At 36.5% G+C, this 17,274-nt stretch overlaps 1 protein-coding gene across 1 annotated transcript in view; it reads left to right on the top strand.

The window, feature by feature from the left end:
• Positions 1–5,291: 5,291 nt before the first annotated feature.
• The window catches only part of LOC115424582 (tetratricopeptide repeat protein 30A-like), a 37,743-nt gene continuing 25,760 nt past the window's right edge, over positions 5,292–17,274 (top strand). The window contains exons 1-5 of the mRNA XM_030141939.1: positions 5,292–5,477; positions 6,423–6,488; positions 7,372–7,581; positions 10,330–10,386; positions 15,886–16,021. Coding sequence (XP_029997799.1) covers positions 5,430–5,477; positions 6,423–6,488; positions 7,372–7,581; positions 10,330–10,386; positions 15,886–16,021 — 517 coding nt within the window. The 5' untranslated portion in view covers positions 5,292–5,429. The remainder of the gene's footprint in view (positions 5,478–6,422; positions 6,489–7,371; positions 7,582–10,329; positions 10,387–15,885; positions 16,022–17,274) is intronic.

The following is a 17,274-nucleotide window of genomic DNA, read 5'->3' as shown; positions in this document are numbered from 1 at the left end:
GGACGAGTTCGTTCACCAGAGGCCTTTCCACTGACACCACATTGTCATTAACCCTGTAAAGCCTGAACCATTAAATCACTGACAGGAAATTCCAGTTCTTTGAAACTGGAGCCTTTACTGGTCCTTCTGAACAACCCCCCCGATTTTTGTTTTTTGTATGAGTTTCAATTTTTTTTTTTTTTTTTTTTTTTTTTTTTTTTTTAATCATATTTAATACGTCAAGAGCGACACGGTGGTGCAGTGGTTAGCACTGGTGCCTCACAGACAGAAGGTCCTGGGTTCAATTCCAACCCCAGTCGACGGGGGGTGGGACCTTTCTGTGTGGAGTTTGCATGTTCTCCTCGTGTCTGCGTGGGTTCTCTCCGGGTACTCTGGCTCCTCCCACCATCCAAACACATGTACTGATAGGTTAACTGGTTCATCTAAATTGCCCATAGGTGTGAATGTGACAGTGACTGTTTGTCTGTATATGTTCAGCCTGTGATGAACTGGAGACTTGTCCAGGGTGAACCCCGCCTTCGCCCCTATGTAACTGCAATAGGCTCCAGGAGACCCCCGTGACCCTAGTGAGGATAAAGCGGGTTCAGAAAATGAATGAATAATAACATCAAGTCTCAATGCTCAAATATTATTATTTTTGAACAAACAAAAACATAATATAACACAACACAAACATGTCTGATAAACTGGTCATTCTTTTTCTAAACTGCCAAAGTTCTTCCTCCTTCCTCATTAATGTCAGTCTTGTAGTGTCACTAAAGGCCTCTGGTGAATGAACTCCTCCCTCCGGTGGATTATCTGTGTATTGCATGTATCTAATTGTAAACATTAGGTTTTTCAAGAAAAAAAGTATCACACTGATCATGTAGAGGGCTTCAAAGCTCATGTATCAAATATGATACATTTGGTGTTATAGGGTTAATGAGGAAGGAGGCCGAACTTTGTCAGTTTTGAAAAGGAATTACCAATTTTTTAGACATGTTTGTGTTCCATTATGATGTTTTGTTTTGTTTTGTTTTTTGGTTCAGAAATAATATTTGAGCTTTGAGACCCTATGTATCAAACATGATACAAAACTGAAACTCATACATGGAAACTGATATTTGAAAAATGTTTTTTCGGTTGTTCAGAGGGACCAATAAAGGCTCCAGTTTCAAAGAACTGGAATTTTCTGTCAGTGATTTAATGGTTCAGGCTTTACAGGGTTAACCCATAAAGACCCAAACATCCACTGTGGACCAAATGCATCTAGTGATCTATAATGTTTAATACCTGTTGATCCACTAATCCTATCAATACGTGTAAATAAATGGTTTAAAATACAATTTGTCATCTTTTTGTTGTCATCAGATATGATCCATTTGGACGTTCAGAGGCTCCGTAGTTACCATGGAAACACCGTCATCTTCTACAACATTGATTCACCAGTAAAACCCATGGAGTTGGATCAATGACAGTGGATGGACACACTGGGTTTATACTTAGTTACTGATATATTTTGCTGAAAAAGTCACTTTATCTTTAATTTTCTTTGTTTTTTAATATAATATCTCACAACTTTAATTAGAGCTATTATGAACATCTACATGATCAGTAAATTAAATATAGGAAAATACCTGATTTTCACTAAAAATGTAAAATACAGAGGATAATATTATAATAAATGGTGATAAATCACATAGGAAAGGGTTAAAGGGAGAGAAAAATTCATTTGGGAACTGCCATAAAAGTAGCACTGGGTCTTTATGGGTTAAACAGAATCTGTAAAGGAAAGGAGCTTTTTAAAAACTGTTTTATTTGCATGAAAATTACATTAAGTTCCATCACTTAGTACGTTTTACACTTAGACTTAATGCAGATAGATTAGAGGAGAGTAAAACTTTCATGTCCCATAGGGCCATTTGCTTTATAAAGAGCAGACAAACGCAGTCACATCCATCTTCCACACTGTCGACTTGAATCACTGGGAAAAGAATCAGAAATGGGTTAACTGTGGAGGAGTAATGAATATACTGTAGATTATACATATACAGCTACATCCACAATGAGAAAACTGACAGGTTCTGCAGTGATGCAGTCAACATTCTGCCATAGTGTTTGTTTAAATATAGTTCTCAAAATGGTTGCAGCCATGAATCCACCACAGAAGTGAATTTTTCCAAAAACCCCTTCATAGTAATACCACAGATGAAGTTACTGAGATGCCACTGGTCCATAATGATATGACTGGACTTAGGAACATATATTTAATTTCATTAAGTGTAAATTCAGGGCTTACTTGGCTCCATAAAAGTGGAGAAATCAAAAACTGAAGCGAAAGTCTTTTTTTTTTTTTTTAATAGAGCTTAAATGCACTAGGCCAACATCTATAACAGTGATGAACAGTCCTTTAAAGACCTCTTATTAAAACTATATTATAGGGATTCTGTGTTTTCATATTAAATTATGACACCACAAAATACTCATATGGTACAAGAAACTAGAACCAGGATTCAGATTTGTTTGGTGTATTGCCCAAAAACTATTCAATCTGATAAGTAGACACATTTTCATATGAATCATTTTAATCCTGCTGCTTCCTGAAGTACCCATTTACCCTTTTACACTGAGCATCTATTGAATCCAAATGAGGTTCCTGGTCCAACACGGCACCCAGATCCTTCTGCACTGTTGCCACCGGCTCACACTACACTGTAAAAAAAAAATCTGTAATTTAACAGAATTTTCACTGTTTATTTTACAGATTTTTCTTGTATTTTTCAGATACAGGAAAATATCAATGAAATGACAAAAACAGACTGTGATTTTACATGTCAAATGGAAAAGAACAGGAAAAAACTGTTACTGTGAATAATCAGAAAATTTACATTTTTTAAAAAGAAATTTTTCTTTTTTCACAGAAAAATACAGTTAAAATACATTTGCAAATGTATCATAATTTCACAAATATTTCCTTTCGATTTATGAGATTAAACTGTTAATTTAAAGTTTAATACTGTAAAAAAAAAAAAAAAAAAAAAAGGTCAATAAAACCAGATAAAATTACTGACAATTCACCGTAACAGAAGTATTAGTTCTGTCAGTTGAACCAGACTTGTTTGTTCATTGACAAATATCTTGTGTAATTACAGGAGGTTTCACAACAAAACTGTTGAATAAATGTATTTTTGTGAATGTATAACATGTATAAGCACTGATAAACTGTCCAAATACAGTTTTTATCAGTGGATTGGACAACTGAGTCTCACTGAAAATTATTTATATATATATTTATAGGGAATTGGATTGTTTTAATACATGAAAATATTCTTTATTAAACATTAAAAAGTCAAAAATATGCAAAATCTCATGTAAAGTTAGGGCAAAATTTTAATTTTAATTATGGAAAATTACTGTATTTTTATGAGGTAGTTATTTTCCATTATTTTACAGTATTTTGTCAGCACCCCTGCTGCCGGAATAATACTGTTTTTTTAATGTTTTTTTTTTTTTTTTTTTTTTTTTTTACAGTGTAATCACACGGTGCGGGGGGAAGGGGCGGGGCCTCCTACACAAATTCTTTGTCTCAGCCACATTTATTTGGAGGTAAAGCTGTAACACCAGTTTAAATTCCTCTTCAGGGACCAGGCTATCACAATCCCAGTAGATTTGGCAGACACTTTAATTCCAGGTTGTGGTTTTGCTTTGGTTTTATAGCGGCACCGAGGAAGAAACTTGCAGCTTTATTTCAGACCATGAGATTGGTCGAACTCACGCAGGGTGAACACAATAAAGAAAAACACCAGGAAACATTGTGCCTCATCTGTGACCGATTATGGTGCAATCAAATACATCACCATAGCAAATTCAACAGTAAAGAAACTGAAAAATTGCACATTTGACCCTTGAAATGTATTTTTATCCTTCTAAATAAAACCCATAAAAAATAAAAATAAAAAAAGCTAATAAAACATTTGGCTTTCCTCTGTGTGGTTTTCAGCTGAAAGTATTGGTTTCCACTGTAGGAAGTATTATTTAAAATGATTCAGAACAGCTCTCAGCAGCTCTGAAACACTGTACAGAAAACAAACAGGAGTAAACAATGAATTCAACTGGGGACTGGCTTCAGTGGTGGATTCAAGCACATGGGGTACAGTGGATATTTGTGGTGGATTTCAAAAGCATTAAGAGCAAGACACATCAGCGATTATAAGTCAGTGGAGTAAAAGTTACTGATGGATGGACTTTTTCAGCCAAAAAGTCAGGTGTGAACCTCAAGAAACCATTTTGGATTTCATCGGTGAATTGAGAGTTTTCTAATTGATTAATTTAATACTACTTATTGGTACAGGAAGTTTAGGACAAACCAGTGAGGATATCCCCATCTGGAGTTTTTATTTATATGTATTGCTTTTTATTTATCCTTGCATTGATTTGATGGATTCTTTCAACTGTACATTTATTTTTTCATTTATTAATTCTTTTTTTTTTTTTTTTTTTCAATAAATAAAATCACGCAAACAAGAAAAAAGTCCCACCGCATAAGTATGCCCTGCATCAAAATAATCGCTGATAATTTCTTTGGTGGTAACCATATTTAAATATAAACTTCTGGTTTTCCCACCTGTCAGAAAGACAGTCCAATCAGCATCCACATCCTGATCACAGCAGGCACCTGCCTTTACCGGAAGGACCTTTTTCTTGTTTGTGTGATTCTCTTTTCCCATGTGTGCTTTCTTTCTTCCCAGGTTATGTTTTATTGGATTTTTTTACAGCGATAGTGCCAAAAAAAAAAAAAAAAAAAAAAAAAAAGTCTAAACATTAGGAATTGTTGTTTTTATACAGACCAGAACATACACATACACTATTAAATGTACATTTATAAGGATAATATTTTAATGTGCCACCAGATACTTTGTAATGAACTCATTAGGTTAAAAACAAAAAAAAACAAACAAACAAAAAAACAGAAAAATAGCTTATTATAAGATATATCTCTTTATCTCTGACAGTTTAAGAAGGTCTTTTTTTAACAACTGTTGCTGTGTACTGTATAATAAATACTGGGGATTTGGAGAAGAGGATAAAGTGCATTTTAACTAAGTAATATCTAACCTGCCTGTCATTTTTCCTATAAATTTGGCCTACTATTGAACAAACTATTCATGCATGTACAGTGTATGAAAACTATCCCACCGGACAGTTTCCGCCTCCTCTGCCTCAAATCATCCAATAGTGATGAGTAAAGAGCCTTTTTCCTTGTGTGATTGGCTTAGACACACGTCACTTATATTCATTACTTCCGGTCTCCTCCGTTGCTAAGTGACGGCTACTGTGCACTTCTTCGGTCCGCTAAACGGGTGCTAACTGGTTGACATGTTTACGCCTTTTTGGGAAAATATACACAGATTTAGATAATTTGTAGCAGTTGTAGCTTCTATTTCGGAGCCATGGCTGCTATAAAAGACGGCGAATACACGGCTACAATCTACAAACTGGTGAGAATATTGTTGTAGCTGAAGGTAGCGTTAGCATCTTTGCTATGCTAAGAGCAGATGTTGAGTATGAAATACACAACATATGTAACACAGCTCCGTGTGTTGTGCTGGTGGTAAATTAAATAAAGTTACAGGCGAAACTCAACAAGCACCAAGTTATGTTTGAATTATTGACGTGTGCCATATGTGAAACTGTTGAAAAAACATCAAACTTGACGCTGTTTTGACAAAGTATTTAATAATTACTGTGGTTTAATGCAGTGGTTTCCAACCTTTTTATACTCCTGACCCCATTTTAACATCACAAATTTCTGGCGACCCCAGACATTCAAAACGGAGACTTTTTTTTTTTCCCTTAAATTAATTTATTTATGATCATGAAATAGTTTGCTATACTATGTTGCTAATAAACGTTAATTTTAGACAACATTTAGTCTGTATAATGTCTATTATTGTGGACAGAGGCAGTAAATCCAGGTGTAGATTACTGCACAAAGGGAGAATCTGATTTTCCTTGGTCAGGATATGTACAGTCAGTCCAGCTGTCATTTACAAGGCTGACAATTAATACTGAACAAACAAGAACTGAAACTATGAATTATGAAAGAGCTGCAGCATCTGAAACTGACCACAGTGAACATTTGACACAAACAGAACCACAGTGCTGCAGTTTCACAACCACAGTTTGTCTTTTATGTATTGGGATTGTCTCTGTCAACTCACTGTATATTTTTTATTAGTAAGGGTTTTTTTTTGTTTGTTTGCTTTTTTTTTTTTTTTTTTTTTTTTAATCAATTACTAGAAATTTCAGGCGACCCCATTTGAATTACAGGTGACCCCATGTGGAGTCCCGGCCCCAAGGCTGAAAAACACTGGTGTAATTTGTGTCATTTTTAACAAATCAGACAGACTCTATGATCTAACGTTAGTCTCCTTTGTCTGTAGATTAAAGACAGCCAGTATGTGGAGGCAATTCACATCCTAAACAGCCAACTTCAAAAACACACTAAGGTAAGTTTCTGAAATCATGTGTTACGTGTTTTATTTCTGCTCATAGAAATCACTGGAATACCCCTGATTTTATTCTAAATTGGAGAAAGAGTAATTATTAACCTCATCCATAAAATAATAAATGATTATCAAAAATTCACATGATGCATTTAGAAAGATTACAACAAACTTTACACATTTAATGAATCAAACGATTAGTCAGGGAAACAATCAGGAGATTTCCTGATCTCTCGCTGCTTTCAGATTCATAAAGTTGCAGTAATAATGGTAAAAATATAAAACATACAACATAAAATTACAGATGAAAGGTTATTATGATAAGATGTTATTGATCCCACTGTAAGGAAATTGCAGTATTTACAGCAGCAAAACACAGAAAACATAATGCAGAAGACAAGTAGAACATTTAAGAGTGAAACAGGATATTTAAAAGAGTATCTGCTATTTAAATAACTTCTTCTGTACATACTTACGTACATATTATTTACATGTTTGCAGTATTGTTGCACATGATGTTGATATATTGACATGATATGGGGGAATGACTGTGAACTGTTGTGTAGTGTAATGGCTGTGGGAAGGAATGACCTGCTGTATCACTTCTTCTTGGTGTAAGAGTCTAGTTCTGAAGGAGCTGCACAGGTCCTCTACAGTGTGATGCAAGGGCTGTTAAATGTTGAAATATTACTGATAACATGATTTTATTTCTCAGTAAAAGGTTCAGTTTGGTGATTTTCTCTGCTGTCTTTTCTCTTGTCCTTGTTACTCTCAACAAACACCACAGAACTGCAAACAACCAGATTAAAGTTTAAGTTTAGCTGTGTCTTTTTTGCCTTTCATAAGATTGTTAGTTTAATTCTCCTTTATTTCTTCCATACGTCAGTCTAGGGCAGCACTGTCTCTGCTCGGTTACTGCTATTATCACATCCAGGACTTCACCAATGCAGCAGAGTGTTATGAACAGCTCACCCAGCTGCACCCAGAGGTGGAGGAGTATAAGGTGTACTACGCTCAGTCCCTCTACAAAGCCGGCGTTTATCCTGAAGCTACTAAGGCCTCGTTTGCACTGGATAACCCTAACAGTCACACCAAGGTACAGCACACACACACAGAACATACAGTATCATACTAAATAACAGTGTCAGATTTTCATATGTTAAATTGCATTTGTCATATTTTAGTATGACACCGTTAGCTTGTGAATGTGTATGAATGTCAGTTGAATAGATCTTCCTTTAGCTTTGCCCAGGGCACAGTCATGTTAGAGCACGGGAAGGGTTAAACAGGAAAAATCAACACCTAACCTTAACTAAAAATAAAGAACTTTACAATTTGAATCCTTTTGTCTCCTATGTCCTTTGTTAAATATGTCAGAACCTTCGGGCCATAACAACCACTAATAGAATGTGTCCATGTGTGTTGCAGACTTGTGGATGTTATTTTTGCCAAACATCAACAGAGCTTTAGTGCAGTGGTTCTCAGTCTTTTTCTGTGGGGCCCCCTTTTTGGAGGACAAAGAATCTCCAGCCCCCCCCAAACCCCAACCCCAACAGCATTGCAACAGTGGTGCAATTATAACTTTTATTGAAAGAAACATCAGTATTGTAACAATACTTTTGGCTTTTCTGTGAATAATTTGTTGTTCAAATTAAAAATAACTTAGATTTTAGCTTGAACAATACAAATAAGCTCAACAAGACTGCTCCATGAGACAGTATTTGTCCAAATAAAAATAGGAAATGCGCAATTATCTTACAACCATGAAAATAAAGTAACTTGTTTTTGAACAACAAACAAATTTTGGTAACAAAGATGAAAATTTTAACAATATCAGTGGCTGCAATGAGCCTGTTTACACTGAACAACTCAGAACATTAAAGTGCAATCTGTACAAACTGTTCTAAAACAGAAACACTGCACATTTTTCTTTTCCAGTCCAGTCCTTGTCCATTCTCCAAACCTAAACTCTTTGTCTAGTGATAGATCACTATGGCAGTAGATTTGTTTGTTGTACGTCCCTAAAATGAGTCCAGGGTGCTCCAACACTGAAACATTAGTTCCACCTGATACATGTTTTAACCTGAAAAGAAAAAAAAACATGCAGGAGAGATCCCATGCCCCCCCGGCAAGCCTTTGTGCCCCCCCCCCCCCCCCCCCACCCAAGGGGCCCGCCCCACAGTTTGAGAAACACTGCTTTAGTGTGTGTTCGCACCTGTAGTTAGAGCTGCCAGTTTGTGATTCAATCACCCAGGATGTATATGAAGCAATGCATTACCTACTTAACATTACATTACAAAGAAACATGTTTTAACCTAATTATGTTATATCAATAACATGGGATAATGTACAGTCAGAATACAGCATGTGATATTAAAAAGGTGCATATTTAAAAAATAAAATGTAATAATAATATGGACCATACATTATCATAATAAGCCTAAACAGATGTTTACATTTGTGCACGTTTTGTTTTTAACAATAAAGCACATAAATACAGTAACAAGACAAAGAGGTCATATGAAATCCCACAATATATACTACATACACAACATCTATACTAATGTTCAACATACTATTGTATAAATAAGTGCGCTGTTCAGGGTGTGAATTCATGTTACTTCCTGAAAGCTTCCCAACCAGCTGGAGACATGTAACCTTGGCAAGTGGACAATCTCACATCTACTGGTGTGTAATAATATGACCTGTGTGTAATGGCTAAGTGTCCAGAGTTTGAATACCGCTACTATATATTTACCTATAAATAGAATGCAGTTTACATACTGTTGATTAAATACTATGGTTTGTGGCATAGTAAAAATGTTAGTGTACTATTGTAGGCTGCTAATTAGCATTTAAATATGGAATTTCAGACAATGTCCAGTCATCATATCTGTATCTATAGTTTATCTCACAAATACAACTAAACTCAAGAAGTTTGTCATCATGTCAGAAGGTCATCTTTTTATCGAGTTTATACAACAGAGACTGTATATCAAAAGATCCACTTTTGATCGTATTTATTGTATGAATGCAGTCAAACTCAAAAAATTGATGTCAGAAGCCAGCTCATTTGCACTTTTAGGTCTAGCACAGCCGGTTATTGCAGTGATCTTTTTATAGGGCTCCCCAAAAGACCATCAAAAAAACACCATCTTATTCCAAATGCAGCTGATAGAGGTGCAGCACTGTTTCGTAATCCCACTGCTGTTTTTTTTTATTATTTGTTACAAAATGCAAAGAAATGTGATACATATTATGTTTAGGCCATCTGTTTTTGCCAGGTGTAAACTGGGCCAAAGAATTATAGTAATGATTTATTGGGTGTAGATCCTCTGTGACTGATTCAGAAGAACAGTTTAAAGACATCTCAGCCTCATGTACATTGAAAGTTTTCTTTTTTTTTTTTTTTTACCATCTGCTACACATTCTCAACTACTAGAAGCGTTGTCTCAACAGCAGTGCCCCTGATAAATACATATGGGCTTTAAACACATTGCAAATGAAATGCAGCAAAGCCAAGGTGTGTGCAGGTGACGGGGAGACATTTTTATCGAATGAAGGTCAAAGGAGTGCTGCTTTCACTTGGGTGTAACATTGATTTATTGTAGAAAAACAGGTAAAAGTCTATGCAAATGAATTATAGATGACAGATTGAATCAGTGAGTGAAGTTGATGTGCGTCCTGAATGTTTTATCCTGAAGTTAGATCTGGTCCAGACTTGTTGTGTCAAGTCCTTGTTTCAACTTTGATTCATTCTCTCTCTCTCTCTCTCTCTCTCTCTCTCTCTCTCTCTCTCTCTCTCTCTCTCTCTCTCTCTCTCTCTCTCTCTCTTCTGGCACAGATGGTCAAACTGCAAGCCTGCATCAAATACTGCGAGGAAGATTATTCTGCTGCCAAGGTGACAAGCTCTCACACGTTATCCCATAATGCATACAAATTACACCATTTCTGTTCAGTGTGGTGGCTTGAATCCATTTTAGATGCAGCCAGACACATTTCGTACAATCTCCTCTCAGACTTTAGCTGACTGGGCTGAACGCTAAATACAGCCGATGATTTCCATTGGCTATTTCGGATTCTAGTCTGTGACGGAGAGGAGCTCAGAGTCTGTAATGACTGGACATTCTGTCAGCAAATGACCAGATCACATCAGAACTGTCTCCAATTCCTCTAGCAAAACAAACATGGACGTGTGGTCTGAAAGTAATGCTTAGCAAGCACTAAAGCCGGGTGGATTTTCCATTTGGCAAGGAAATCATCTCCACATTACCATGACGTGTGTGGAGTTCAGATGTTCTCCTCATGTCTGTGTGGGTTCTACTCCTCTACTTCTTCTTACCTGTCCTCTCAGAATCAGAATCATGTTTATAGAGGGTCTGCACGTGACGTCAGCGCTAGCGGAAGTCACTGCGGTTCCGCCCACTGAGTGTCAGAAAGAGGGAGATGAGTGACAGTGTTGGCTTCAATCCTGTCTAAACTGAAGAACAATATTGAATCCAAAATGGGGCAGAGCTGTGGTGAGATTGATTGTATTTTCAGGTTCTTAAAGCAGTGGGAGTTTTACAGACACCCAAAGACAAAGACAAGAGAAGGAGATGAATCCACAAATCCAGGAAACCAAACCTAGATCTGTGGATCCTGTTTGGTGTCAGCTAACATTCACTGATGCTGTATTTTTGGGTCCAATCAGACCTGAAATGACCTGTTGTTTTGGCTAACGTTCCTTCTTAGTGCAGCTCTTGGTTTCATGATCAGATCTTTCCTGGTTTTTGTCTTCATTTTGTGATTGTGAACCTTGTGCTCCTACATGATTAGTAAACGAACTGAAACTGAGGCCAACCTAGTTTTACAAATACGGAGGAACTGGAGAATAAAGCTACGACGGAGTATTAGGACCACAGAAGAAAAGAAAAACACTGGGCACTACCAGAAGAAAGTCAGAAAATATGGAGATAAAACCTGGAATTTAATGAGAATTAAGTCGAATACAAAAAGAATCACAATGTTATGAGAATAAAGTCGTAGTTATAAAAAAAACCCTCATAATTTAACAAAAATGTCATTGGTTTATGAGATTAAAGTCGTCATATTCCGTCAATAAAGCCATAATATTATCAGAATAATTTGTTAATTTAAACCAGGTGGTGTAAATCTGCTAATTTCCCAGAATGCAGTGGTGCCCTGCTGGTCCACAGCAGTAGTATCTGTGTTGGATAAAGGACTGGATCTGAACTAGACTCAGTAAATCTGCTCAGTCCCAGTAGATCATGCATAGATTCACTGGGGTCAGTCCACGATCTACTGGAAATGACCTTTGGATCAGCTGGTTCTGGGCCCTAGTTTTGGAGCCTTTGGATCAGCTGGTTCTGGTCCTAGTTTTGGAGCCTTTGGATCAGCTGGTTCTGGTCCTAGTTTTGGAGCCTTTGGATCAGCTGGTTCTGGGCTCTAGTTTTGGAGCCTTTGGATCAGCTGGTTCTGGGCTCTAGTTTTGGAGCCTTTGGATCAGCTGGTTCTGGTCCTAGTTTTGGAGCCTTTGGATCAGCTGGTTCTGGTCCTAGTTTTGGACCCTGGTTGTCAGTCCTGATGAAACCATATATATTTGTTTCAGGTCCAAATAGCACTGATCCCCTCCCCCCTGGATCAGGTCTGGATCCTCCATTTGTGTCCACGTCAGTGTTCATGGACCACTTGTTCTTTGGTAGCTCGTACAGATCCATGTCCAGTCCAACTGTCCTTCATTTAATTTCAAATTTCACATTTTCCCGCCCTGGCTGTGTTTACTGCTATACTCTGTCATGTTGAACAGGTTGGTTTAAGACACTCAGTCTGACTGAGAGGGGCGTGGCCTGGGGGGAGGTGACGTGTGTGCAGACCCTCTATTGTAGGGATATCATGAAAACCGATACTCACAACACCATTCGATACTATGATGAAAAAAAACAAAAAACGTTGACACTCATTTTTTTAAGAAACAGAAAAACCAATGCCTGTGTAAGACTCAGTACCATCAGGAGGCTACTACTCTTCTAGAATTGTTGCGCCGAAAGTACACATGCAACAGGTACAAGAACTTGTGAAAGAATGGCAACAGCTGCAGCTATTGCTCCGCCTCGTCTAATGGACAAAAAAGGACCACAAGTCGTGTGTGGAAGTATTTTGCATTTCAGGTAGATAACCACGATGTGGTTATTGACACGCACACACATATGCCATTGTGTAAACTTACTCAAAGTATTTCTTGTTTAAGTTTATGGGTTCTTTTGATTCTTTTTTTTTTTAACTGTGGTATCGACTTTGGTATCAAGAATTGTGTGATTTTAGTGGTGTCAGTATCGATTCCTGAATTTTTGGTGTCGTGACATCCCTAGTTTATTGTCGTATTAGTAAACAGGGTTCACATTACTAGGAATTTGCTTCAGTGGTTTGGTGCATACGTAGAACGTGGAGTAATTAAGAAGCGTGCAGTAAAAAATAAAATAAAATAAAAATAAATAAATTTTAAAAAAATAAAAATAAAATAAAATAAGATAAAATAAAGCATGCTCTCCCCGTGTTCCCTCCGGGTACTCCGGCTTCCTCCCACCATCCAAAGACATGCACTGATAGGTTAAGTGATTAATCTAGATAGTTAGTTAGTTTAATTTTATTTTGAGCACACAGAATCCTCAGATAACAAAGAACCATACAACATGGTCAAACAAAATTTTTCAGCACTTGAAAAGGAATGGGAAGAAGTATAACTTATATACTCCCGCCCCCTTTTTACAAGCTAATAATTAAATCACTTCCGCTTCCTTTGCTTTCTTGACACACTTTTTTTTCTGTATATTTTTCCAATAACACAAAACATCCATACAAACCATTCACATACACTTTTTAGTCACCTCACGTACAATCAGATTTGCATAATCAACCGATTTTAATATACACTATGATATTTATATGCACTTTAAATATTTACTACAAATACAGTGAGTAATAAATGTGATAATATCTCCTAATCATGATAGTCTGTATTAATTCATTACAATAATATCTTATTTTATGCATTCTTCTATATTATAACTAGATATGCACTTATTCAGATAATGTTCTATATAAATTGCCCGTAGGTGTGAATGTTAGAGTGACTGGATGTTCGTCTCTATATGTCGACCCTGTGATGAACTGAGGACTCGTCCAGGGCGTATCCCGCCTTCACCCATTGATAGCTGGGATAGGCTCCAGCACCCCCCGTGACCCTAGTGAGGATAAAGGGGGTTCAGAAGATGAATGAAAATGAAATAAAATAAACAAGTAAGATGGAGTTATAATAGACTATCAATGGACTATCTCTGTATCATTCCATGAGGACACAAACCTACTCTTCTTCTGATTGGTTCTGGCCTTTACAAGTGTTTTTGATCCTGACCGTTTGATCATAACCCTTAGAACTATTTTTTTTTTTTACCTTTACACCAAAGCATAGATAACATGTAACTCAAATGAATATAAAATCAATGTGGAACTAAATAAATGATTTAGTCAGATCTAAGGGTTGATGTTGTTGATGATATTTTTTTCCCCTTGTTTTTCAACACAGGTATTTTAATATTTATGGTCCAAAATTACGTGCAGTTATAAAAATGTAAAATGCTCCTCTCTTCTCCTGTGAGTGTGCAGAAGTTTTCCACAAACTTAAGAAAAAATTATGAAACCCAGACAGCACCTGAGCCTAACCCGAACCAATCAACAGTCCAATCAGTGGCAGAGTAGAATATAAAAAAAAAAAAAAATCACACCATTTAGGAGGGTCAGAGGGTGATTGCATTAGAAACTGGAGTGTCTGATCAGGGGAAGGGTCAAGCTTATTACAATGATTAAGTATCCATTTACTAAAGAACATTTAATAGTAAATACCTCAGTCAAATTTAGAGTTGTTATCCACCTTGAATTAATTAGCCATAGATGAACATATTTAACCAAGTTTGCTGAAATTTAGCTCTTTCTTTTTCTTCAAGTCAGTATTAAGTGTAATACATGAAGCCAATGAAATGTACTGAAACTATTCTAGGTGTGACACAAAAAACAATTTATTATATTAACCTGTAAAAAATATTGGTATTTTTTTCACCCGCCACCCTCCATGAGTAAAGAGTTCATTTCAGACGTTTCCTGAACATCAACATGCAGCTTATTTGGGGTGCTGTTTGTGCTGAAAATAAAATAAACGCAAAAAAGAAGGAAAAGAGTAGGGTTTGTCTAAGATCCAGATGGAGAGGTGTGTTCAATGTGACTGTATCGTCTACAGATGGAGTTCGTTTGATGTGTCTTCACTAGAATGTTGTACAGCTGTGACTAAAACTTTTGGCAGTCATGCAGATTTTGTTTTTTCTTTTAGATTTTTTTTCCACTTGTTTCTGAGGTACATTGAACCTGTTTACATGACCATAAAAATCCAATTACTGGGAGTAATCAGATAAATGTAATAATCAGATCTGATGTATTTACATGTACTTAAGAAATGTGATGATCAAAAACCCGGATTTGGACGCTCCAGTCCATTATCGCATTTCTTTTTAAGTTCGTACATACATAGTGATGGTAGAATCAAACCTCCTGTTATTGTCTTCTGCTCACGTTTGACTACGCCAAGTCTGTTTTCTACGATTTTAATTGTTTTTACACATACGCAGACGTAAAATAAGAAAATAAATCAGATTAACCTGTATACATGCAGGAAGATATCAGAGTATTGGGGTCGAAACCAGATGTATTATTCTGATTTCCCATAATCAGATTACTGCTGGTATCTGGTAAAACAGATCACATTATGCTGTTTACACGATCACTTGAATAAGGTCATAACTCCAAAAACTGGATAATGATCAGAGTATTAGTGTAGATGTAAACAGGCTCAGTGAGTAACAATTATCAGCTTTTTCATTTATTCATTATATTTATTCACAAATAATTCATAATTACCCAAAGAAACTTGTACAAGATAAAAATGATAATAAAAAAAAAATTAAAATAAAGAAATAAATGAAAAAAGAAAAATCAAAGAAACTTGTCAAAACTTTTGGCTATGACTGTATACTTATTCAGTTCTCCGTTTTTCCAATTTCTCCTTTTTTCTCACCTTGCCTTAGCTTTGTTCTATTCACTGTCTCTCAGGCCATTGATCGCCTCGGTTAAATTTTAAACATGTTTAAAAAATCTTTAAAAGAATGATTGACGGCAACTAACAGGTCTGATCTGAAGACTTCAGGCCAGAATCATTAAACACCGCACGCTTCATGATTCTATCTGGTTCTGTAAACACTGATTGAAACCAACTGGAACATATCAGTTGTTCAGAATCACCGTCAGTAAGTGTGTGTGTCCACGTTAATTGTACCTGTATGTGTGTTTAAAGTCATTACTGGAGCAGCTGCCTCAGGACGACCCAGACTACATCTACAATATGGGCTGTTTACTTTACCATGACGGAAAGTACGAAGACGCCTGCAAGAAGTTCACATCTGCCATGCAAGTCCTGGGATACGTGCCAGGTAGTTATCCACCTCCATACACACCTTCACTGCTCTGGGGAGACTACAACCACGGGCACTTCTCATCAGGCTTAAATGCCTCCTCAGTTCCTTGAATTGCATGTTTTTTCTCGTAGTTTCTCTGGGGGTGTGAGGACAGAGCAACTGAAGAAATCTCCTTTTCACAGAAATGAGACGCCTTTTTCCTCTGATCCATCACTGCAGCTGTTCCAAAGTCATTTGGCTTAAAAACAGCTTTGTTTTTTTTCACTTTTCAGTTTGCATTTGTCTCAGAAACACTGCTCAGTTCATATTGTTGCACTATTTGAAAGACACTGCACTGCAAAAATCTAAATCTTACCAAGTGTATTTTTCTCATTTCTAGTCCAAATATCTCATCACACTTAAAATAAGACATAATCACCTAAAGAGTAACTTTTCAGTGAGATATAAGAACTGATTTTTAGACAATAGATCAGTGGTTCTCAACCTTTTTTGGCCCGTGACCCCATTTTAACATCACACTTTTCTGGCGACCCCAGAATGGAGACATTTTTTTGCTAAAATTAATTTGTTTTTGATCATGTAATAGTTTGCTGTACTGTGTTGTAAATACAGGTTAATTTCAGAGCACATTTAGTCTATATAATGTATATTATTGTGGACAGAGGCAGTAAATCCAGGTGTAGATTACTGCACAAAGGGAGAATTTTATTTTCCTTGGTCAGGATCTGTCCAGTCAGTCCAGCTGTGATTTACAAGGAGGACAATTAATACTGAACAAACAAGAACTGAAACTATGAATTATGAAAGAGCTGCAGCATCTGAAACTGACCACAATGAACATTTGGCATAAACAGAACCACAGATAAACAGAACAACAGTGCTGCAGTTTCAGACTCACAGTTTTGTCTGTTATGGATTGGGATTGTCTGTCAACTCACCGTATATTTTTTTATTTGTAAGTTTTCTTAATTTTTTATCAATTACTAGAAATTTCAGGCAACCCCATTTGAATTCCAGGTGACCCCACATGGGGTCCCGAGCCCAAGGTTGAAAAACACTGCAATAGATCTTGAAAATCTCATTTCAAGAAATCTTACCAAGATAATTTTCACTTGTTCCATTGGCAGATTTTTTTTTTGTTGCCTAATTCAAGAATTTTTGCTTAATTTAAGCAAAAAAATCCACTAAAAGTGCTGATATACTGAGCAGCTGAAACAGGAAATAAGACATCCTCCATGAAGGCAGATAAGGAAGAATTTCTGAGAATC

Source organism: Sphaeramia orbicularis, chromosome 8 (assembly GCF_902148855.1).
Source record: "Sphaeramia orbicularis chromosome 8, fSphaOr1.1, whole genome shotgun sequence".
Lineage (NCBI taxonomy): Eukaryota > Metazoa > Chordata > Actinopteri > Kurtiformes > Apogonidae > Sphaeramia > Sphaeramia orbicularis.
This window is presented reverse-complemented; position numbering and strand designations above follow the sequence as displayed.